Source organism: Pogona vitticeps, chromosome 12 (genome assembly GCF_051106095.1).
Source record: "Pogona vitticeps strain Pit_001003342236 chromosome 12, PviZW2.1, whole genome shotgun sequence".
Taxonomy (NCBI): domain Eukaryota; kingdom Metazoa; phylum Chordata; class Lepidosauria; order Squamata; family Agamidae; genus Pogona; species Pogona vitticeps.
In genome coordinates this window covers 3,218,594-3,244,206 of record NC_135794.1, presented here as the reverse complement: position 1 = coordinate 3,244,206, position 25,613 = coordinate 3,218,594, and the positions used below count along the sequence as shown (strand labels likewise).

The following is a 25,613-nucleotide window of genomic DNA, read 5'->3' as shown; positions in this document are numbered from 1 at the left end:
TGCCCATCCAGTCTCAACCTCACGACCCAGTGCCATTCCAATGACTAGCCAAGATCTCACAGCATTTCACTGCTGGCAAAGTTTGGGCGTTCCGCTACGCTTCCTCCTGAAGATGCCTTCCTTGATGCCAGAAAAAATGTTCCAGAGAGTTTCCACCGGAGAAGATTCTGATGGGTGTCGTCTCCCTAGAAGAGGGATCCTTTTCCAGGAATCAACCAGGACCTCCCAGGCAAGATCCCATGGGCAAACCAACCACCCTTGTCCGTAGAGGTTCGTAGGGCTCTTGGGGAAGGTGTTAAAGGTGTTTCAGGCTTTCTGACTAGACACCTTGAAGACCCTGGACCTTCAGAGTGGGGAGCAGATAACCCTTGGAAAAGACAGGAAAGCCGAGTCTTTGGTCTCTCCCAGTTAAAGAGAGCGGTGCAGGTTGAAGGCAAGACGAGAGGCAGCACACCTGGCAGAAGGGTTGTCGTCTAGAGTAGAGACCTTCTCAGAAATAAGGTGCCTCCCCAAAAGAGACTCTTCCCATGGAGAGCTTGTGTGGCAGAACCTATTGTTGTTTAGTCATTGAGTCATGCCCAACTCTTCGTGACCCTCCATGGACCAGAGCACGCCAGGCCCTCCTGTCTTCCACTGCCTCCCGGAGTTCGGTCAAATTCCTGTTGGTCGCTTTGATGACACTGTCCATCCATCTCTTCCTCTGTCGTCCCCTTCTCCTCTTGCCTTCACAATTTCCCAACATCAGGGTCTTTCCCAGGGAGTCTTCTCGTCTCATGAGATGGCCAAAGTCTTGGAGCCTCAGCTTCAGGATCTGTCCTTCCAGTGAGCACTCGGGGTTGATTTCCTTCCTATAGGCAGCTCCCATATTGGACTAACTATAGGCAGAACCTATAGTCCCAAATGGGAGTCACAAGGCTACCTTGGCTACGAAAGCCATTGTTGCTGAAGGCACTGCTGGAAACCCTACCTACCCTCGCTTGGATCTGGCCAACGAAACTGACTCTTTCTGGCTCTTGTTGTGATTTCTCTGTTGGGCACGACCTTGGACTGTCTATTGTTCTGAAGTGGGATTCTCCTTATCTTGCTATTGTTCTGTTCTGCTAGCTTATGGATCCAGGACTGTTTTTTTCTGTGCAACATCCATGTAGACACTGATGTGACAACTGGGTGGACTTTTCTTTGACTGTTCCTTTCTTCTGGATTGTGGCTTTGGATTGTCCTTTCCTGAACTGTGTTGCTTGGTCTAAATGTATTTGCATCTTGGAATGGACTTCCTATGACCAACTGGGAACAGGATACAAGGATTACCCCAACTGGCAGAAGGGGGTTGGATTCAATTCAAGGATTTTCTTGGATCGTGGAGAAATAAATACCATGATTATCCACAATTTTTCCCTGACCCCCCCCAACCCTGAAGTACACAACACGCACAACCCCACCCAAAAACTGAACATGAGCAAATGGTCTCCTTGCCTTCCTTCGCTTCATCTCTCATGCAGGCCAAAAATTCTCCATGGGGAACTTTCATCTCAGAACTACTAATATATTATAGAAAACAGGAAGAAAGAAAATTGGACAGAGGAAATAATTTGCTGATTAGAGGACCATAACCAAATTGCAATGATCTCGCGTCACCTTGTAACGTTACCAGTCCAACATATGGCAAACATTGTCTGTTTCCGTACGAAATTTTCTTTCAACTACTTGTCTTCCCAAAGTTGCATTGCAATAAATCTTTTTTTAAAAAAAAAATCCATTAAATGCCATGATCTATATTTGTGGACAAAACCCAGAGAGATCTGAAATGAGAGGAACAATCATCTTTCTCCAGTACAGAGCTACGGGCATCTTCACCACTGTTAACAGATTTGTCATCATGTTGATGAGAGCATTTTCCATCATCCACTCCAGAATTTAACAGAACTACCTTGGGATCCTTAGGGAACGTATAAGCCCTGATTAATCCAATAGAACATATGATAACCTTCCAAACTGTCTTAATTGTTTTGCAGTCCCAAAAACAATATGGCTAAAGGCCATGTGGTTTTTCCCACATCTCCAGCATCCCTGGTTCATCAGTATACATAACTTTTCCCCAATCTATTGTACAATATAATCCTCCATTTACTGCCCCGTCATCAGATAATATCTTTCTCCCTGCTGATTACCAGATTTTTTTTCTGGTATCAAAACATTCCTTATATTTTTCTGGGTTCTTCTCTCTCTTTTTTTTTTAACCTCCTAAACCTTTGTATCACAAACCACTCATTGACAAAATATTGCTTTGGTGCACAACTCCCAAATTACCAGTTCTGAGTAGTTATGGCCATAAACAGCCTCGAGCCTCCTGCCTTTTGTGGATCTAAAATACCAAAAAAATGCTCACACAAGCCAAATAGGGTGGTTTTCTTAATCACCGAAATAGCATTCCAACATACTCTAGTGGTCCATGTACACCTGAAACTCTAGTGATATGAAAACTATTTCTAAACAACTGTGTGAAGACACAGCTCCCACTTGGAGTATAAGAGCATATGAAACAGTTGATCATCCAGTCAAAGTCCAGATGCCTCGCCTAGAATTGTCAACCCTAACTGCATGCAGTTCTCCAGGAATTGACGTTGGGTTCATTCCTAGCCCTATCTGGAGACACTTGGAACTGAATCTAGACTTCCTGTAGGCACTGTAGATCGCCTCTCATTCAGCCGCAGGCTGTTGTCCCTAAGACAGCTGTGGATGATTGGATGCTGATAAATTGGGGTGAGTTCAAAGGAGGGCAACAAGGATGATCAGGAGACTGGAAACCAAGTCCTAGGAAGAACTAGGGATGTTTAGCTTTGAGGGGAGATAGGATGGCACTTTTCAGATACTTGAAAGGCTGTCCTACAGAGGAGAGGCAGGATCTGTTCTTGATGGTCTCAAAGTGCAGGACACGTAAGAATGGGCTCATGTTAGAGGAAGCCAGATTTCAGTTGAGGATCAGGAATAACTTCCTAACTGTTAGAGCAGTGCGACAAGGGAACCCATAAGGTGGTGAGCGCTTCAACACTGGAGGCCTTCAAGAGAAAATTGGAGAACCCTCCGTCAGATCATCTTTGATTAGGATTCCGGCCTTGAGCAGGGGGTTGGACTCGATGTTCTTATAGAGCCCCTTCCAACTCTGTTCTTCTATCCTTCTACAACTGAGAGAATTCCTATGTCAGAGTTGCCTTCAGAATAGCAGGGCTTAGACTGAGTTGTCTCCGGGTGGTATCAACACCGGCTTATCTTGCGAAGATTATAATGTAAACCTGGGAAGCAAATGAAGTAAGAAAAAGGAGGACAGAAACACGTTCCTTGGCTGAGAAGGCCCGAAAGGCAGGGACAGAGACAACGGAGGAGAAATATTCCTTGGGCCTCCTCCGGGCTTGTAAATCCATCACTGTCCAGATCTCTTGGCAACCACAGCAAGTCCTCTTGCCCTCCGCGAGGTCGCCAACCCTCCCCGTGAACATTTCAGCAATGTGAGGAATTTGGCACGAGGACTTCCTTGACGGGGGTGGGCGGTGTTGGGAAGCAAAACCTCGGCTACTTCAGCCTTTTGAGTAGCGGAGTTTGGAGAGTCCCTTTGGGAACCCCAGCTCTCCAAACCCTGTGGCCAAGCTGGCCACAAAAGAAGGAGGTGGGACACTATGGATAGGCTTTCGGTGCCCCCTTGTCTCCCCAACGTGCACCTATTCGGACACAAAATCTGCGGGTGGGATAAGAGATGCCCGTGCACGGCGCCGGCTAGCCCTACCGTTGGGTAGAATGCGGTAGCTGCCTCTCAGCAGCCGATTTGGGACATTGTGAAAGAGTTGCAAAATGTTGGTTATTTAATTTGTTACGGTCTTATTTTTACTAGCTTCCCCAATTTGGTTTAGGACTAAGGCCCAGTACAGGCTTGGCAATGGACCTTGAATCTGTCCAGAGCTAATCTGTTTCCCGTCTGATTCAACTCATAGCCTCGATCACCATGGATTTCTAAACCCAGGTTGCCAGCCTCCCACTAACTTGCATCAGGATAACCAAAATGAGGGTAATTTATTTTTATTTTTATTTTTTTTGGTTTTCCATGGATTTACTCAAAAATGGGTGACATGACAGACCTGGAAGAGGGGGGAACATCTGCTAGAGTTCACACACGTAGCTTTAATGGTCTGCATAGTACCTACCTTTAAATTTTGATTTTTAAAAAAATTGTAGATTGCAATCTGTGCGCCTCCCCCAACAGATTTCCATGCCACATCCAAGTGCAATCTGCAAATTCATTTTGCTTCACCCCTGATTCAACCTCGACTGATTCCAAAGGCCTTGAGTCATTTTAAGACCCAATATTTCAAAAATTTTTTGGGGGGGGAATAATAATAACAGGATGAACAAATTTGAAGGATGGGGGCGGAAGATCTGGATGTTTACGAGAAGCAAGCGCTGGTTTTACAAGACAGAAACTCTGGATCAAAACACAAACAAACATCCTGCAGAATAAATCAGGACATTCCATAAAAATCTTAACCAGTTCAGAACTGGGCAGGATCAAGTTTGGCCTCAAGGCGCTCCTACGTGTGGGCTGGTCTTATCCTACTTACAGAAATGAACCCATCACTGACCCTCTATCGTTTTTACGTGCAAAGTGTTTCTCCTGCAAAAGGAGGAACGTTCAGACACAGAGCGCTGTGTATCTGATGATGACAATGATTAATTTCGTGCAGAACCATCTTGTCCGTGCAATCAATAAACTACCTAAATTCCACTGTTGGTCATGTACCGGCCCTATGTCTAGGGACTTGTGTTAACTTTATGCCAGGCAAGGCTTCTATTGAGCTATTTTGCTCCATCCCCTGAATGAGGCAGGAGCATCTCCCCAAGCCACGCGCTGGCAACTGGACTCCTGTTGCGGTCAGCAGAGCAGAAACTACACGCCGCCCAAAAGCAGACGTGGCCCGTGGCCCGTTCAAGTCGCTACGACTGCCTGCCTGACGCTGCTACTGAAAACCATTCTCTCCCCCCCTTTTCCCTTGCAAGGGCAAACCACATGTTGGACAGGGACACGGAGAGACACACACACCCCAGCCACATGGGTTGCTCTCCATGTGCTCCAAGTCTCGGCCCACAGATGCCTCCAGGAGGCGGGCAAAGACATTCACTGTACATACACCGAAAGCCCGGCACACGGCGTCGGGCCAGCCACGTGGGCTGAGCGCTGATCTCACAAGTGGTTTCCGAGCCACAAAATCTGCGCTCGATGGCTCCAGGTTGGGATTTTTTGTTTTATTTTCTTCAATTTTTTTTTCCTGGGGAATCAAATCCCACAGTCTCGGCCAGTCTGCCTAAGTAGTTCTCCAGGAATCATTCCCAAGCTAACAGCAGAATATATATATTTAATGTGTGTGTATGTGTGTGTGTATATATATATATAAAGGCTCACAGCAGGCGTTTGGAGTGTCCAAACCAGAGACGCTACAGGCTGGCTTTCCAGCAACCGGCATCATCTTGCATCTGGGCTTATTTCTAATGGGAAGAGCACCTGCTACCTGGTGAGGCTTACCAGCTGCAAGCGGGAACCAGATCTGGGCTTGCCCGTCGGATCCGGGCACCAGAAGGTGCCACAAGTTACAGGTTAAATGGTAGCCTGCGGGGGTTTTCCACCAGGAATGGCCACATGTTGTTCTACTTTTGGGAGGATGCTCCTCCCCTTTAAAGGGTGGCCAGATGACCCTTTCGAAGGTCTCCTTTGCTTGAAGGCAAAGTCAGACAGAAACACCTTGGAGATCACCCTCCACAGGGAGCAGCATCTGGACACCCAGGACTGTGTGGGGATACGGGCGGCCGAGTCACAGCCGTTACCCTTGCCAGCGAGAGGCACTGTGCTAATCTTACCGTCCTAGAACTGCAGAGCTGGAAGGGACCCTGTGGGTCATCCAGTCCATCCCCAGTCAAGGAGGTCCAGTGGGGAAATCAAACTCCCAACCACTGGGCTCTCCAGCAATTCATAATGTGGTTTGCATGATAAAACCCAGTTCTAATTTTGCATACAAATCAGCACACAGATGCTTATGGAAATGGAAATGCCCTGAATGGCCTTCTTTTTAAGCTGGTGCACGTTCCCCTTCATGCTTCAGCCACCACCCTAAATTCTTCCCGGCAAACCGTGACCCCCATACTGTGGCAGCTCAGACTTAAGAGAGAAATAACGGAGAGCCACATTGCCAAACCCACATAAAGAAGGTCCAAAATTCACCTCTGATTCGTGCAGATGCAAATTTAGAGATCCACTGGCCAGAATCCGACCGGGGATCTACAGCACAAACCAGAAATCCCACATGCAGTGCCTAAGCAAACAAACAAACAAAAAAACACCTTTTCCGTTTTGATTTAAACCTCTTTCTCGTACTAGCAAATCAAGGAGACTTTCTGCTCTCAACTGCACGAACGTTTCACGAACGTGTGCATTCTGCCAGTCTGTGCATTTTTGGTCCATGGAACACAACGTCTCAGGGAGCAGAAAGCTTACAGCATTGGTTTGAAACCCTCGGCCACCTTTCTGAATGAGGCTCCCAGCATAAGAGGGGCCTCCACCCATCCCTAAAGCCTGCATGCAATTAAACCCACATCCAGATTTTTTTCCAAAATAAAGTTCCTTCAAACGGAGGGTGTATTGCACATACGTGAACCAGATATTCGAGCAACACATCTTCTATGAACTGATAGGAAATATGAAGACAGGCTGGAATGCTTTATCACACTTGCGAAGCATCCATTTCTGCTGGCAGAAGAACAGCCCATGCGCAGATCCTTCGGGGAATTATTAAAGGCACATTAAAGTAGATGCGCCAGGAATGTAGCAAATTTGGCTTCAGAGAAGCCAAGAGCAGATCCACATGCTTGCTTCTAAACCCCACGTGAGACCCATATGGAATCGGCTGCAGTTCACCCAATCCAACATTTACTAGGGGAACAGTGGTATAGTAATGCCAGGACTCACAAAGACGAATCCCCAGGACAATCCAATTAGCAAGGGCTGTGAGGTCATCATCAGCACCTCTCAGGCTTACCTGTTGCCCGAGCTTAGCTGCAATCCTCCTACGGAGGGGGGAGAGAAATGGATTCTCTGTTTTCATGCAGAGTATTTCAGAATGCTTTGGCCTTGAATGGGCAATCAGGAGCCATTAGTTTTACAAAAGACCTCCTCCTGAGGCTCTCAAGAGTCTCCTCCAGCACCACAATTCAAAGGCAATCATTCTTTGGCGGTCAGCCTTCTTTATGGTCCAGCTCTCACTTCCATACATCACTACTGGAAAAACCATAGCTTTGACTATTCGGACTTTTGTCGGCAAGGTGATGTCTCTGCTTTTTAAGATGCTGTCTAAGTTTGTCCTCACTTTCATCCCAAGAAGCAGGCATCTTTTTAAAATTGTGATGTTGAAAGGTCTTCCTTGAATTCGTATTGAAATCATTCTATCGTTTTAGAGACTGTATCCCAGTACAGCTTTTCCCACTCTTTTATTGACTATAAGGGCTACTCCATTTCTTCTATGAGATTCTTGCCCACAATAGGAGATGTGGTAATCGTCTGTATTGAATTCGCCCATTCCCATCCATTTTAGTTCACTGATGCCCAGGATGTCAATATTTATTCTTGCCATCTCCTGTTTGACCACCTCCAGCTTCCCAACGTTCATAGATCTTACATTCCAGGTTCCTATGCAGTATTTTTCTTTGCAGCATCGGACTTTCCTTTCACTTCCAGGCATGTCCACAGCTGAGCGTCCTTTCGGCTTTGGCCCAACTACTTCATTAGGTCTGGAGCTACTTGTACTTGTCCTCCGCTCTTCCTCAGTAGCATGTTGGACGCCTTCTGACCTGAGGGGCTCATCTTCCAGCGTCATATCTTTTACCCTTTTATTTCTGTCCATGGACTTTTCTTGGCAAAGATACTGGAGTGGTTTGCCACTTCCTACTCCAGGTGGATCGCGTTTAGTCAGAACTCTCCACTATGACCTGTCCTTCTTGGGTGTCCCTGCACAGCATAGCCCATAGCTTCTATGAATTACTCAAGGCACTTCGTCATGACAAGGCTGCAATCCACGAAGGGGTATGACAGATACACACTGGTAAATAGTTACCACTTTGTAATATTGCTATATCTATAATATTATTTAGCTCTAGTACATATTATCAGTTATATTTTTATAGTTGGTCCTTGTGTAAGACTCAGACTAGAGATCGTATCGGTCCTTAATTGACACACCAACTGACATTGCCTTTCATAGCTGCCTGGCTGAGCATACATACAGTTTGTTGTTTAATCGTTAAGTTGTGTCTGACTCTTTGTGACCCCCATGGACCAGAGCACGCCAGGCCCTCCCGTCTTCCACTGCCTCTAGAGTTGGGTCAAAGTCATGTTGGTTGCTTCGATGACACTGTCCGACCATCTTGTCCTCTGTCGTCCCCTTCTCCTCTTGCCCTCACACTTTCCCAACATGAGGGTCTTTTCCAACGAGTCTTCTCTTCTCATGAGATATATACAATATGACTGATTAAATGCATTCTATGCAAACATCACATTCTGCACTTAGCTAGCACATCATAAGCATTCACATACATACAAATATACATTCTGTGTTGCACGAATACCAACTAGATTAACAGAAAGGGAAGACCAACTGGACCCCCCAGCTCCAGCCTAGGTGGACCCAAATGCTGGTTGTGTGAATCCATACCGAGGGAAGTGGCTCCCTTCCCTTGGCTTCCCCTTCATTTTGTTAATAATCTGACCCTACAGCTAGAGAGAAAGCACCAGCTTTCCAAAACCAAGGAGAAGCCAAGCTTGAGAGTGGAACAAATTAATTCAGAAGAGATTACTTCAAGAAATCGCCGCCAAAATCCAATTTTTCAGCATCAAGACGGTGACGTGGACTTCACGAAGCGATCAGAGGTGGCTCGCCTCCCTTGTCGGGCAATCCATGATTTACGTCCGTAAGACAACTTCCCAGACATTTCCAATTACTTACCCTGCACTCCGTTGGCCAAAACGTTCAGGGGAACAGAAGGATTTATTTATTTTCTGCCATTTGGTACGGATTTCGATCCTTGACTTTCAGCCACTTAATAATGAAAAAATAATAAAAGGCATTCACCTCTTGCGTTACATTCAGACACCAACTGGCACCCAAGTTGTCCACGCTTCGTGAAACTGGATCCCTCCACCAACAGTTGTCCTCAACTTGGGCAACAGCCCAGGAAGATCACCAGCCTCCTTGTGAGATATTCCCAGGATTTAGTGCCTATCTTATTCCAAGCTCAGTTGAGGCCAGTCTTTTGCCATCATGCTCTGTTCCAACAGGACATGGTCTCCAAAACAGGAAAAGCCTCTCCCAGTAGCTGCTACCCTACTTGTTTGTCTATTTATCTCTTTTTAACTGGATGTGAGAAAGGTCCCTGCTTTACTCTAGCGATGGAGACTCAAGTCTCGGGACTCGCTGTCAAGTCAGACTTAAGTCAAACTGGTGACTCAACTTGGAGTTGACTTGGGTTGTTTGTTTTTTGTTTGTTTGTTTTGTTTTCCATGATTCGGACTTGCCACTTGGAAACCACCCACCCCTCTCTCTTTTCTGGGGGGAAAAGCTTGTTTTTAATAGGGACTCAGACTTGGGACCATGTCATTCCACCAGCTTCCCATGCATTTGGGTCTCCGTCCTCCTACAAAGACCCTGCCCTGCCTCCCCGGATACCTATTATACATAGCTGATCTCCCCCAAAATTGTCTTAGCATCATAGTTATAGAGTCAGAAGGTTCTTCTAAAGCAAACTGCTAGATAGCTCGGTGGTTTAGGTCTCTGACTGTGGCGCCAGAGGTTGGGCGTTTGATTCCCCCACGGAGCCTCCTTGCCAGGAGAAAGACTCAAGTGACCCATCGGGCCCCTTTCTAGCTTGGCAGTTCTATGATTATTATGACCTAGTTCTGCTGATGCAGAGCATCCCTAAGAGACCGTTATCTAAGCCCCATTCCAAAACCTCCCAGGAAGGAGGATTCACAATCGTCTGAGCCAGTCTGTTCCACTACGGAGCAGTTCCTCCGATCAGAAAATGCGAAAACACATCTGACTGTCCCAGTGCTAATCTTCACACTTCCATACGAGCGTCATGCTAATTATCCTTCTTTCTATTTTGTGATCATTCAGATTCAGAGGGTTTCGATCGTATGTCCCGCATGCACTATGTTGTGTGCCTTGTTGAAATTGCTTTCACCCTTGCATGGATACCTGAGAAAGATTTTTTCAGGCACACACCGCCACTTGAAGCCAAATATCTCTACACAGTCTGCAAGGACTCCTGTAGACACGTAAGGAATTTTAAAGGGAATTCGCAGACAGGGGAGCTTGCTGGAAAGGCTATAGAGGAGTCGAAAAATATATGTCTGAATTAGCAGAGTGGTGGGCGAGGAAGACAAGAGCTCGGCCATAACTGCAAAGCGAGAGTGAGGCATAATGAGTGGAAAGGAATTATATCGAAGAGAAATGCAAGTAATGAAGTGAAAAACCAAGACAAAAGAGAGACTTGGAGTAAATACCAGGAAAAATGTCTGGGATTTCAATGCAGTTGGTCGGGGGACTTTGCAGGAAAAAAGGGGGGAAGGGGAGAACGGAATTTGATCTAGTCACACTTCATTGAGTTCTCGAAGGGAAAGGTTCTTCGGAGCACCGTTAGATTTTAATTTTAATTTCGGGACAAAGGGGAGGAGAGAGGGCTCAAGCTGTTAGGAGCACACACTTGCCACGTTTCAAATCCCTCCACTTCAGTTAAGCTGACGACTTGGGGGCAATTCTTCTCCATAGTTATCTTTCTTTAATAACACCTAAGAGACGCTTCATTTTTTATCAGGAAGCCAGAGTACTGCTGGGTTTTAAACGCACACTTTAAAAGAGTGGCATTCACAGATATCGAGAAATATTTGCAACAACCAACATTGGTTGCAGTGCATCATCCACTACCAAGTTCAGCCCAAGTTACTTTTCCGGACTACGGCTTCCATAATTCTCCCAGGCTGGGAGCTGTAGTCTGAAAAACGAGGTGATGAGGCATCGTCTTCCAAGTCAAGCTTCTTTTCTGATAATCCCCAAAAGCAATCATGAAGTATACAGTGTTTTATGTTTACTCAAGCTGGCTGGATATCTTGGTGGTTTAGGTCTTTGGCTGCAGAACTGGGAGTTTAATTCCACCACTTTGTCTCCTGAGAGTAGAACCAGCCTGGGTAGCCTTGGGCAAGTGGCATATCCTCAGGGCCTCCCCCTGAAGAAGGGAAGGGCAAACCACTTCTATGTCTTCTCTGTCCCAGAAAGAGCCAGCCCGGGTGGCCTTAGGCCAGCTGCACAGCCCCAGGGCGCCCCCAGGAGGAAGAGAATGGCAAACCGCTTCTGAGCGTTCTCTACCTGGAAAACCCTCTAAAAGGTCACCGTAGGTCAGAACTGACACGACAACTCATGATTATTTTTCATGTTTACTCATCCTCACCACACGCTAAAAAGAAATGTAACTGGCCTGGAAATTAAAATGAGAGGCCTTTTATGGCCTTTCATCCAGCAGGGTTCTATGAGTCTAGAAAAGGATTGTACGATCCTGGAATATTACAATATATGGTTCTTGATTTCAACGACCCGCCATGCAGTTTGCTGTGCGACAGTCGGTTTTTCTCCTTCCCCATCTTTATATTTGGAAAACAACAAGAGTTTTCACCGATTTCTACAGAGGAACAGTTGTATGTAGTTGTAGTTATTCCTTCCCCATCATCTCCCGTTGAGTCTTGCTTGTAGATTTGAACTTAATAGCAACAAATTGCCGCATCTTGGGGTTTTTTTTTCCTGTCCACACTGCACCTAGGCCCAGTATCAAGCACTTTGAAAACACCAAAGGATGACATCTCTCTAATAACCCACTCCAAAAAATACAAAATCATGAACATTAAAAAAAAAAACCAGACAGGGAAAAAAACCCACTCCAGATTCATGCAAACCCAAATGTGTACACTCAAATTTATTCGATCCAAAGTGTCAGTCATGGAAAATGAGTTCTGCCATAAATGGGGGAAAAAAACACAATAAAATATTACGACAAGGAAATGACCTAATGGACTGAGGCAGATTGAATTAATTTGCTATTAATTAAGTGCCCCAAGCAGAATCCATTGGGGGAAGTGACCCAACACCAAGATTCTAATTAACAGAGTTCTTTCCCCCTTGATAAATTATATTAACTTCATGGAATGTTCCAAATAAAAGTAGATTTTTTAAAAAAAATCCCTCCGTGGATGCCAGTGGGGGGCCCCCTCAAAACATTTCAGCTAATAAATTAAATTACTTCCCAAATGTATACTCTAGGAAATTCTGAAGAATAAGAAATAGAATTACAGATTTCCCGGGGTCTAACGCTAGCCCTGTTTTCTGCTTTCTTGACTTGGCTTTCGAGCCATCCATCTGGGACATTGAGAGTTTGTGACCCACCCCAATAGGTTGCAAATTTAAATCTAAGATAGGTTGAGCCATTATATTTTTATTGCTTTATAAGCATAAGAATAGTCTTTCTGTTGTTTTACCTGTGTTTTTAATGTTGCTCTTATTATGACTTTGAAGTATCTGTTTAATTTTTTTAATATTACAATAACTTATCCTTTAGCTTTTAACTTTGTGTTGTGTTTTTTTCTATACTATAAGCCGCCTTAAATCTTTTAGGACAAAGGCAGCATATAAATATTTTAAATAAATGAATAGAATAACCTAGACACAGGGAAAGAACGTAATTGGGGTAATCCCTCTGGTTTGTCAGGAAAACCATTCTATCTTTTTCTTCCCTATGCTAAAAATGTCCCTTCACTGTTCTTTCCAATGCTGAAGAAAACCTGGAGGATGCACAATTTATAAGCAGATTTCTTCTTAGCACCTGGCACAAAGATCCGGGTGTAATACAAGTGTTTCTTCTTCACCAATCCCCACCATAAATTCAGCTATCAAAAGAAGGAAGGAAGGAAGGAAGGAAGGAAGGAAGGAAGGAAGGAAGGAACCGACCGACCGACCGACCGACCGACCGACGGAAGGAAGGAAGGAAGGAAGGAAGGAAGGAAGGAAGGAAGGAAGGAAGGAAGGAACCCGCCAACCAAGCAACCAACCGATGGAAGGAAGGAAGGAACCAACCAACCAACCGACCAACCAAAAGAAGGAAGGAAGGAAGGAAGGAAGGAAGGAAGGAAGGAAGGAAGGAAGGAAGGAAGGAAGGAAGGACATTCTCCCATAATAAGAATGTCAGTGCATGGAGGATCTATCAATGTTTTTCCCCCATAATAACAAAATGCATATTTCAATGTTCAAGGATGGCATATTTCTGCTGAACAGCAGGGAAACCTTTCTCCTTGTAAGATCTCAAAGATATCTAACTAGGCTACTCTTAGACATTATGATAACAAGTCTCATCCCGGAGAACTGATTTTTTTAAAGCAATTCTTATAGGCTCTTGAATTCTTCAACAATTCCAAAAGTGAACAAGAGGCAAAGCTGGCAACGGATTCAGGTGCTGGGCTGGGACCAGAGAGACGCATGTCCCAGTTATCCCTGAGCTATGAAGCTCTCCAGGTGACCTTGGGCCGGTCTCTCTCTCCATCTCTCTCTGCCTGACCTCCCTCGCAGGGTTCTTGGGAAGAAAAACTAGGAAGGAGGAGAAAAGCCCATGGACATCATTCCAAACTCCTTGGAAGAAAAACGGGATATCAACACTGCTCATCACATCGTAAATAAAAAAAGAGAAACTCTTACTTACGTTGGTGTTGCAGAGTTTGTGTTGCTTGTAGGCGCCGGTGCACACAATCACCGCGGCCCTCCGGGCGGACGCCTGGCTTGGTCGGGAGACAGGAACACGCGTGCTGAGGTCCATACCGTGGAACAAACTCTGGGATGCTGAAAAGGCTTGCAAGTGAGGATTTCTCGGAGAGTAAACGTGGCTGCTGGCAGCCGGAGATCTGGCTGAAAGCCTCTGAGGATCCTGGAAGAGGCTTCCTGGGTGTTGGGGAGGGTTCGCCAGCGGAGGAAACGGCCCCTCCGGACCTGTTGCCTGCTGGTGTGCGGCGCGCCGTGCCGACTGTCTGTGCCGTCGCGGTTTGTGGGGCGACTGCCCCGTGTCTGTCTGCAGCGGGAGGATGTAGGGCACTTTTCCGTAACCATATTTCCCGGGCCCGATGGGGCTTTTGTTTTTGCTTCTGAAAACAGAAAAGCACAAAGGGGATGTGAATTTGGGAGCCCTGGTGGAACGGTCATTCTCTCCCAGAAATCCCAACATCCAACGTGCCTGGTGGCTAAAGAATTCTGGGAGCTGTAGATCCAAAAAAGTAACTTTTCTCAAGCTTTGGCTTCTGTCAACCTAGTCAATGCTGGCTCCTAGGTTAGAAGGCAGTGGCTCAGTATCTCAAGGTTCCCATAATCCTCTACAGAAGGACTCCCTTGGATGCTGCAAATTATTTGAGGGTGATTTGGTCTTGAATGGGCCATTAAGAGCCATTAGCTTTACAGAAAACCCGTTCCTCATTTCTTTTATATTGGCTGTTCTCTCTCTTCGGGGAGGGGCTATCAAAGCTGTTACGATAAACACCCGTGCTTCCAAATTTACTACTCTGAAAGAACCAATCTTGGAAAAATGTCCTTGTTTAAAGTACAGATCCCAGGGGGAAAAAACAACAAATGTGGTTCACCGAGGAATTATGGGAGCTGACCTCTAAAAAGCTACATTTTGCAGGCTTTGAACTAAGCAATCATACTGCAGAGCATTTCACTAGAAACGCACCAAACACACATACGGGTGTGTGTTTTTTCCACCATTTCGGACAGAGATTTTGCTAGAAAAATGACAACTGCAGAGATGGCTTCTCAAGACTCGTTGGGTCAAAATTCCTTATTTCTTTCGGTTTGTTTACTTTCTCGCCCACTCCCATTGTCTCCGAGGAGGTCTGGTTACCCCGACACCTTTGAAAGTCATTGACTGAGCTTTTCACCATTGGAGGCCTTCCTGGGGTTGATCATCAATCCACAGGCATTAAGCCCGTGTGAACGGGAAGTGTTGATTTAACCTGTCAGATAAGAAGCTGCCGATCCTGGCTTGTTTACACCTGTTCTTTGACAGCCACACAAGCACCAGTTCCATCCTCTCTGCCATAACATATTGAAACCTTATAGGATGGGGGAAACTGAAAGGGAACTGAATTACAAAGCAAGATCTGGGGATATAAGGAAAAGTGGAAGTAGCCAGTGTTGTTGATTTTTTAAAAAGAAACAAAAGATACAAGGTAAACCTTCCACTCTCTTCACCTGCAAAACATGGCTAGATAGATAGATAGATAGATAGATAGATAGATAGATAGATAGATAGATAGATAGATAGATAGATAGATAGATAGATAGATAGATAGATAGATAGATAGATAGATAGACAGACAGACGGACGGACGGACGGACGGACGGACGGACGGACGGACGGACGGACGGACGGACGGACGGACGGACGGATGGATGGATGGACGGATGGACGGATGGATGGATGGATGGATGGATCCCAGCCCTTCTTACAGAAGATCTCCTGCTTTCTCCCCACGCGTCCCCAGAACAACCAAGGTCTGTACAAAGATACCCTACAAAATCTCGTAGAAAACAGCAACAAAGCCCAGTCTGATGATGGGGTGGGGGACACATTGCATACATTCACCTTTAGACTAGAATCCCATTTTTATCTTTCTATAATGCCAGACCACAGGTGGTGTGTAATAATTAAACGAGAACAATTAAAGAGATGCTGGGATGTTCGTGTCAATGTTCTACATTTTGAAACTGGGAGTGAGTTTCCTCAGTATCAGATTGGCTCACGCCCAGGGGTGATGTACAGATGATGTGGTTTTTTTTCTTTCTGTATGCACAGGAGGGCTTGCTTGAACAGGGCTGGACTTTCCATGAAGAAGACGCACGCCCCAGGCAGCCGATTTTTGGGTGTCATGAGAAAACCAAGAAGCAGTTCCTTCTTTCATTCGTTATTTGCATGCCAAGAACAGGGAGAGGTGCTCATGTTGCACATGCCAAAACAACTTGGCCGGTCTTGGGTTTCAGCTGACCTGGTTTCCTCGAGAGGTAGGCTCCATTTCCTGCGGTGCCTCGGGCAGCAAATGTTCTTGAGATGGTCCCCCATGTGAGTTCTGCAGTTGCATTCTGCAAGTGTGTCCCGCATGATGCATCTTGAACATGACTTGGTCTTTCTCCCTGTCGCCTTCCTCAGCTTGTGACTCAAGGGCATTTCTGAGTCTACCGGGCTTGATTTATCCAGGTCTTGTTCTCACGCAGTGCTTGCTTCTCAGATCTTCATAGTATCAATTCAGTACCATTTTAATTGCATCATGGCTCTATCCTATGGAGGCATGAGAGTTGTAGTTTGGTGCGTGCGCTACAGCTCTTTCAAAGCAATTTCTAAGTCCCTCCCCAAGCAATGCATCCAGAAAGCGACAAGACTGAGCGATGGCAGTTGAAGTGGTCTCTCCTTCAACATGCTCTAGCTGTGCAGGGCAGATACTCTTTAGGTTGGACGACAGGCTCCTGACATCCGTGACTTACTTCTACTCATGCTACTGGAGGCTGTCATCAGCCTATCCTGGCCGGTCTTGATATGGGATCTTAACTTAAGACTCCTCCATACTTTTTATGTTGGTGCCAGTGAGACATTACAAACTTAGAAGTTATTCTCTAATCTCACTCAAAGAATACCTTAAATTAGAGATGGGCACGTCTCACTTTGTGCTACATCGTTGCAAGGTGTTGGTGTGGCACCACGGGTGCCATGCACTCCATTCTCCCACCCCCACCCCAGCCAGCTCCCCCACTCGCCAGCTGGCACGTACCGCTCATCTCCTGCTCTTTGTGCAACCATCCTGTCTCAGCAGGAGCATGGACTTCCCTTCTCTGCCTCCTCCAGCAGCTGCCCACTCTAAGGCAGCGCTGCAGGAATCTCTCCTTGCCTGAGTGGGCAGCTGCTGGAGGAGGTGGAGAAGGGAAGTCTGTGCCCCTGCTGTGAATGGATGGTTGCGCGAAGACCACGAGATGAACAGTGCTACTCACAACTGCTTGCTTAGATGGAAGAGATAACCATAGGTTTCCTTAAATATGGAAAGAAAGGACATGCCGGCATGTTGAGTCAACTCAAGATGGTGTCACTTCCAATTACAAAGTGTGGCCTTTAGGTCACATGTGAGCCACAAGTGTGGTCCACATGAGACCCCCTGCTGTGGATCTGGGTGACCACTTACTTTTTCTTAAAGCAAGCCTTATATTGGATATCTTAGATAACTGAAGTGTGTGCAAATCAAGGCCACAGAGTCCAACCCCCGACTCAATGCAAGGATTCAAAGCAAAGCTGATCTGACAGAAGGTTGTCCAATTTTCTCTTGAATGCCTCCAGCGCCAAAGACATTCACCTCGCATGACAGAGAAACTCATGCCTCTATTATTCAAACGTCAGAAAACAAAGGCTTAGCTCGGAGTGCCTAATTATTAACGTCTTTATCGGCATTTCTGTGTTCACCTTTGCCAACACCGCATCAAGAAAGAAACCATTAACAACTGTTGCCTTGCCTTTCGGGACTTTATGAGCAACCTTGGCAAGGTGCAAATTAGGAATGTGGTTTCTTGCTTTAAGTTAGGCAGTTAAGTGCTCCATTATGAGAAGAAAGCAAAACAAAAATATCTTGGGTGAAGCAAGTTTGCTCTTTCTTTTGCCCCTGGGAGATCCCGTTGAAAGGTGCGGAATCATACAAGGGTGGAGGTGGGTTGTTATTCTTCTGAGCTGCAACAGGTAAAACTCAGCACCCATTGATCTGTCCATATTTCATGAGCCACCAAGGTCACGTAAGTTCACCAGGTGAATACCTCTCCGTTCCTGAAGATCTCAGGACTAAAATCTAGGGCTGGGGGCAGGCACCGTGATCTTACAGGCGTAGGCAACTATGATGCCATCAGAAGCTGGTTATAGAATCCTAGAATCACAGAGTTGGAAGGAGCCTCTAAGGCCATCAAGTCCAACCCCCTGCTCCAGGCAGAGATCCAAGCCAAAGCAGTTCTTTCCCACCACCCCGACGTTGGAGACCCAGAGAGACTTCAGAAGGTGCCCTGGGCCCCTGAAGGCCACAAGCTGGAACATTTTCCTGGACAGAAAAATTTTGGAATGACTCCTTGGATGTTCTCAATGGAAAGGCTGGTAGGTGCTTTGCTGGGGCTTTGCTCCGGCCCTTCCGAGATCTGGAACCCACAGAACCCTCACAGGAGGCGTGAGGGAGAGCCATGGCAGATCCCCAACATCACCAAAACTGAGGAGCACATGGACCCAAACACAAGTCTCAGCTTTGCTGGCCCAGGTTTATTAAAAAAAAAGCTCTTGGCTGTCTCTCTGTCATCCCTTGAGCCATAGCAGGAGAGGAGAGAAGAAACTTAGCAGGATTTGAAATCCCTTGCAGAGCTTTGGACCCAGGAAAATTGGATTTTTGATCCAGGAAAGCTCACACTGGAATAAATGTCTGAGTCTTTAGAGTCCCATTGTGTTTCGCTTTCTTTCCTTTCTTTCCTCCCCGCCCCCCAACAAGCCCACCCGTAATTTTGCCAACAAGGTAAGGCAGACGAACAAAGAACAAAGTGGAAAGGTGGCTGCATGGGAGTCTACGTGAGATATTTTCATACGGTCTTCTCCCGGCAGTTCCCGACCGCCAATAAACCCAACAAGAATTTCATTGAAGGCGGGATTTGTCTGCTTTTAACCAAAGTGTGGTATGTCCAATTGAGCTGCTTATCCCAAAACGGACATGACGATAATCAGCTCCTTATCATCATCCCATGATCGTGCATTCTGCCCAGATTTGAGAGCTATGTGTGTGTGACGTTCATGCATTTGTAGGTAGCAGTGCTGAATTCCTTACGCCCACCATTCATTTAAATAGCACACCAGTTTGTGAAGAAAAGAAAAACAAAATTTGGAGGGATTCCCTTCAGCCATGAAGCTTTTGCGAGGAAAGCCAGCTACTCTTTTAACAGATAACACATGTTGAAAGGTAAGAATTTCATGACATTCAACATCTCATGGCGACTGTTCGGATTTACGGCACTTATCTGAAGTACAGGCGCTGTCCCGCGATAACATTTAAAGCTTTATCGTTTCTAGAAGGGCTACTGCACAAAGCATTTTTATCTTACTTTTATTTTACTTTATTTTTTGCCTAGGCCTCACGGTCATTCCTCGTCTCTTGGAGGAGGTGTCAGAGAGTTGCAGGAACTGCGGTCTCCATTAGAAATTGGCTTTACTGAACAGAAGTAATGAATGTTTTATTGAAAGAGAAAAAAACGCTGGAGATCTCTAGATGGACTGAACTGCAACTTCACTCAGTACCAGCCATGGAAGTTGCAATCTGACCTATCTGGGGAGCTAGGAGTTGCAGAGTTTTTGAATTTCAGATAAAATTCCTCTTGGCTATGCAGTAGCAGTACAGAGACTGATAGATAAAAATAGCCTCAAGTTCTCCAAAGTCCATTCCTTTCTCAGGAACTGGCACTTAAAAGTTTCAGTAATTCACTCTTGAGACTTTTGAAGGAGAAAGAAGAAAAACCATTTCTTTCCTTACAATTGCTTGAAATTACAAACTTCTGCATACCGCTTTCTTTACTGCACTCATGTTTAACAACCAACCAAACAGATCAACAGCAAACAAAGAGGTGCCATCAACCCAAGAAAGAGAGGATAGGGGGGAAAAACTCAGCAGAGAGATGGGACTCTCTCAAAGGCTGGAAGTAACTATTGGTTACTGCTGGATAAAGAAATAATCACCCCAGCTCAGAAAATCCTCTCACAGTCGCACAAACTATAGACAGCATGCGAGGTTGCAAATAAAACTTCACCAAGAGGTTTGGCAAGGTTGCTATGCATCCTTTCTCATATGCTGTCTCATATGCTATCAACAAGCATTATCGCATTGACGAAAACAATTGCCAATGTGGGCAGAACTATAATGTCTGGAGCTTTGTTTCATGGACTTTTAAGAATGAGTAGCCCTGGATGGGTTGTTTGTATCTTCTGAAAGATACACCAAGACATCTACACATGCACGCTTAGCTTCCAGAAAAGGAAAGGACACGAGTTTTGCACAGAGACATTTTGGACAAATTACAGGGATCCCGATGGGGAGAAAAAGTTCATGGTGTCACTGCCATCCGGGAAGCCAGGATTCTTACAGGACTTAAACATCTGAGGACTCGTAGAGTCTTGAGAGTGAGAAACTTAGCAAGGATGCCTCACGTCTCTAACTAGGGATGTCTCCCACTAAACGGGATCGCTTGCTGGTGGTCAGCAAAGCACTGAGCAGTAGTGCCACTGCTGTCTCAAGATCCCACAATGCCTCCATCGTGTTTTCTTATCTTTGCAACCCAGGAGGAGGAACATTTAGCTGTTTGCCATCCTCTCGCCTGTCTCAGTGTGATGGGAGCTAAAGCACTGGAACATCTGGAAGGCCACAGCTTTTCCACTCCTGCTGTAGACCTTCTCCTGTTTTATGACACCACAAGACACCGGTCACTTATAAAAGGTTTTCCTACCGTTCCACATTTTGAAATAAAGAAGTGGAGCAATTCGCCCTTTTGATGCAGTTTCTTTTCAACTGGGTGAAAGGGATCCTGGCTCGCTTTGGAAAAGAAAGCACGGAAGATACTTGATAATGAAGTTTAGCTTGTCCTGGAGTGATGCCTAGACTGCGTTCCACACAACTGATAACCCCCATGCCACCCCTTGCAGGGGGGGAAATATTGACTCAGTCGGTCTTAATTCTGTTCCTGAAAGAGAGGAATCTTGCCGTACAAGCTAACCCTGTTCCATTTCTACAGCTTGCAGAGACCAGAGATGGTAGGCAGTAGAGATGGGCACGAACTTTTGGTTCGGTGGTTTGTGGCAGTTCGTTTCACAGCCGAACCAATGCTGGTTCGCCAATTGGCCCGAATGGGTGTTTGGTGCTTCCTAGCTCTGCCTTTTCCAGTGGGTCCCACTCAGACGCAACACTCTGGCCTCCCTGCCCCGTCTCCTCCAGATGTTGCCTCTGAGTGGGTGCCCATGGAGGAGGTGGGACTGGGAACTGCCAAACTCACATTCGACCAGTAGGCGAACCAGCACAAGCCACCGAACCAGTTCATGCCCATCTCTAGTGGGCAGTAATGTAACAAAATAGGAATTACATTGCAGCTAAATCTAATTGCTCATTCCTACCAGAGTAGAACCACTGAATCATTTGCTGAATTGTTACGTCAATGTGTCTGTAAAACCCATTGATTCTATGGGTCCACTCTAATTGGTAATAGTGTAAATTGTACAGTTTTCTAGTTTCTTTTAAAATTCCTTTTAAGGGCTTCTAAAGGTACATACAAGCTGTATGCCATTTTTTTAAATCAATTCTACGGTTTTTGTAAGTAATGAAAATGTAACAAGTAATGTAATGAATATATTACTGAAGTTTTAAAAGTCTGACATTAACCTTAACTGATTCGTCGCTTAAGTTCTTGACTGAGCTGCAGAGCAAATTACTCCGAAAATTTTACTATCCAAGCTTTGGGAACATGAATTCAAGCTGAAATGTCTTACATGTGCAGGGATTTGTTGTGGGGTTTTGCCTTTTTTATTACCTGTACATGTTTTAGGGATTAAAAGGATTGTAGAATGGCTCTGTGGGAAGAGCTGAACCTCCCATCTTATTTTGGTGGTTTTAAAATGAGTTCCATGTGCATTTACTGTATTCATTTCTTACTGACTTTTAAAGACCTTTCGTTTAACTACTCCTAGGATATTGCAAGATGGTAAGTGACTTCACATGCATTATACAATCCATCCTGTGCACAGCAGACATTTGCTGTAAACTCACAGGACAACGCCGAATCCTGGAGAACAAATTGTTCACAAACAAGGGTAGGGTAAATATACTTTTGTATGACTACATTGTTCCAAAATTCCTGTATCTGCATATATTCATTATTTGAGAATTACACTAAGAAAACCTCTGCTCAGAAATCTGTTGCCCTTTGCACAGAGTTACAGCTTCCAGGATGCCCTGGGGAGGAATGACAAGAAAGCCAACACGGGTTTCTGGAATAGAGGTGCCCTACAACATTGTTCTGGATTTCTTTATCTTTGTCTCATGCTCTTGCTCTCTAGCTTTATTTTCAGGCAGAGAAAAGAACGGAAATCTTCAGGGGGAGAGAGAAAAATCTAGCCACTCAGAAGTCATAGAAACATAAAAGATTTCGAAAACAGCTTTCTAGACAAAGATCAATATATGACTCAACCTGAGAATGTTGATGCAGATTGCATACTGTAAACAGAGGATTATTTGACATAAAACAGTAAAACTACTACTGCTGTTGTTGACCTGTTGGTGGCGTTTAAAGAACCCAAAGCACTGAATGGGTTGCTTGCCTCTTTTTAAAGGATCAGCCAGTCATCCCGGAGTTCCTGTGCCGTGGGTATGCTATGCATGTGTGTGCGTGTGCATGCCCCCTTTCCTTCTCAAAGGGAAAGGACACTAGTGTCGTGCCGACTGCTCTAGAGACATTTTGCACCGATTACAGAAATGCTGGGGGTGGGTGGGAAGAAAGAAAGAAAGAAATATTCTGGGTCTCCCTGTCACTGGGGAAGCAAGGTATGGCTCAGGGCTCAGAAATTTCTCAATGATGTGTTTTAACCTGTCAGAACTAAATTGATGAGTATGAGGAATAGTGAATTATTCTTCACATTCCTAGACAAAACCTTCCCATTACATCAGGGTGAGTCCCTGAGGCTTCGCACTGCTGAATTTATGTGCTTCTTATTTTGAATGGAGGGCGTTCTGCTTCTGCTTCTCCTCCCAGACTTTTGAGCGTGGGCTTCATCCAAATAAAGAACCAAAACTTCTATTTTTATTTTCACTTCATCCCATAAGCCATCTTTATTGCAGGACAGGGTTTGGCAGTTGTAGGTCCACAGATGGGACTTGCCTACAACTCCCATCTGCTGTAGTCAGCTCAGATGGGAGTTGGAGTCCAACAATATCTGAAGAAACCTAGTTGCCCATCTCTGTGCTAGAGAGAGAGAACACATTCCGGGCATCACCAGAAGGGACGCAATAAACAGGACAGAATCCTGTTGGGAGAAAGTGCGTGCAGAAGGGTCTCTCCATAAGTGGTCCCTGCCCTCTGCTCTTGCGTTGGCTGAGAATCAAGTTGTAATGCAGTGATTCCCAACCTGGGGTAACTCAGGTGTTCTTGGACACTGCAACTCCCAGAATCTTTCACCACCAGCTGTATGGGCTGGGTTTTCTGGGAGTTGCAACCCAAGAACATGTGGGCTACTCAAGGTTGGGAATCACTGAGTCGACGCATCCCGTTGTGCAATGTGATCCCACACTGGACCAACCCAATAAAAACTGGGATGCAGGCTAGGGACTCTTCTAGTTTTTCAGGGGACAAACTATGGGAGACTGGCTTTCCTTCGTCTTTCTTCCTTGGCCCTGCCCTGCATTCCGTTGTACCTCAAGACAACGGAGGGGCAGGTTTCCCACCCACCCACCCACCCAACGGAAAGCAGCTAAGGTTGGACATCCATCCACCATTCTCTCAACCCAAGCGAGAAGTCTGTGAAGATGGATCATTAAAAAACAAAACCACTTAACGTTCCTCCCGAAAGTAGCTGCTCCTCTCTTCCTTTTAGAATTCATAACCCGTTTTTATCTTGTCACTGAGCAACGACCATGACATTCTGGATCGGATCAGGAGCTCTCAGAGACCTCAAGAATACCACCTGACCTGAAAGGAACTCCAGCGCCTTCTGGCCGTGCTACTGATCACAAACGATGCCACTGAGTGTTTTTAAAAAAGCCGACATCAACGGGGAAGACTTCCCCCTTTCCCGCCTTGCATTCTGTCTCCACTGCCTCCAGCAGCCTCCCCATAAAACATCTTTTATTGCCTCCACTGGTGTCTCCCCTCCCCTGTCCTTCCAGCAGATTTTTCAGCTTTTGCTGGGCTTTATTGCTCATAGCTCCATTTCACAAGGTGCTGCCTTCTGTAATTTCAGTCCTCTCCCTCTTTCAAAGTCTCAAACCGACACTTAAAACATATATCAGGACAGATAAAACTCTTCACGTACCGCAGACTAACTTTTATTTTAGTTTCCATTTTATTTCAAAGCAGTCGGTTGGAGTCAGGTTTCTAACGCTCCATTACACCGACCCAAGGGGCAAATCTGGACCGATACTTAGCACGATTCTCTTGGGATTGTTTCTGTTGTTGCTTTTAAGAGCAAGAGAATAAGGATAGCACCATGATTTAGGGTTCTTGCTGCGGAACCAGAAGCTGGGGGTTCAAATCCCCACTGTGCCTCCTAGAAAGAGGCTGGACGCAAGCATCCATATGGCCCCTTCCAGCTCTACTGCGCTAGGATTATTATTATTATTATTATTATTATTATTATTATTATTATTATTATTATTATTATTATTATTATTATTATTATTATTATTATTATTATTATTATTATTATTATTATTATTATTATTATTGCGTGTTTACATATATAGCCATCGTGCAGTGACAGAATCAAACTCTCAGGCCAGGCATGGAGAACTGTACTCCAACTCCCATCAGCCACAGCTTATATGGCTAAATTCTTCGCGGGAGAGAGATGACACATTCCCCTGATTGAGGACTCAAAAAGTAAACAGCAACACTTCAAATTTAGTCCAGAAATTAATCAATAACCCAGAGAAACAATACAATTATCAAAAGCATATAACTGAGAAATGCACCCTTACACACTGTAGGGAATAGACAGAAACACGGGCATTAGGTGAAAGGAGTAAAGAAATGTATCCATGAGGGGAAATGCATTTTCAGAATGCATATCGGTGTCAAGAAAGGAAGGGGGAAAATGTGTCACAACTAGAGATGGTCATGAACCGCCCAGAGGAGGCGGGGCAGGGATGCCGGGGCCCTGCCTCTGAGTGGGCGCCTGCTGGAGGAGGCAGGGCTGAGAAGTGTCGAACCTCCGTTCACCCAAAGGAACGAACTGGCACGAACCGTCAAATTAGTGCTTCGTGCCCATCTCTAAGTCGCAACACGATAGAGAATAAGAATGGGAAATGCATGCTGGTGGATTTTTGAGAAGCACAATTATAAGGTGGACACATCTGAGAGATAATTTTGTTCAGTCGAAAGAGAAGGGTTTGTATCCTGTTTTTAGTCACAACTATAGGAATTCCCTATTTTCCAAATACCCTAAAGACAAGCACGTGGGTCCCAGTTCAAATTAAGCTGGAGTTCTCCCTAGAGGTAAAAACAATGCAACTAAAGCCGCCCTTCCATTGGGCACTTCATAAGAAGTCAAGGCTCTCCGGAGGAGACAAGAACGCTCAGAAAAACTGAAGGCACCAGGAGAAAAGGATGACCAAACACAAGAGGGATAGCCTTCATAAAGGAAGCCACTGGTATATATCGCTTGGATTCATGACAACCAGGCTGTGTGTGTTTCAG

The 25,613-nt window shown here is 45.4% G+C and overlaps 1 protein-coding gene and 1 long non-coding RNA gene across 3 annotated transcripts in view; one reads left to right on the top strand and one right to left on the bottom strand.

Annotated features, from left to right (window-relative positions):
* Positions 1-25,613, bottom strand: part of THSD4 (thrombospondin type 1 domain containing 4) — a 275,769-nt gene that overhangs the window by 194,216 nt on the left and 55,940 nt on the right. For both annotated transcript variants that reach the window (XM_072981651.2, XM_072981650.2), the window contains one exon: positions 13,825-14,260. In XM_072981651.2, coding sequence (XP_072837752.2) covers positions 13,825-14,260 — 436 coding nt within the window. The remainder of the gene's footprint in view (positions 1-13,824; positions 14,261-25,613) is intronic.
* On the top strand, positions 15,167-19,342 carry LOC144584650 (uncharacterized). Its single transcript, XR_013539033.1, has 2 exons — positions 15,167-19,129; positions 19,299-19,342. It is a non-coding gene; the product is annotated as an uncharacterized LOC144584650 (long non-coding RNA).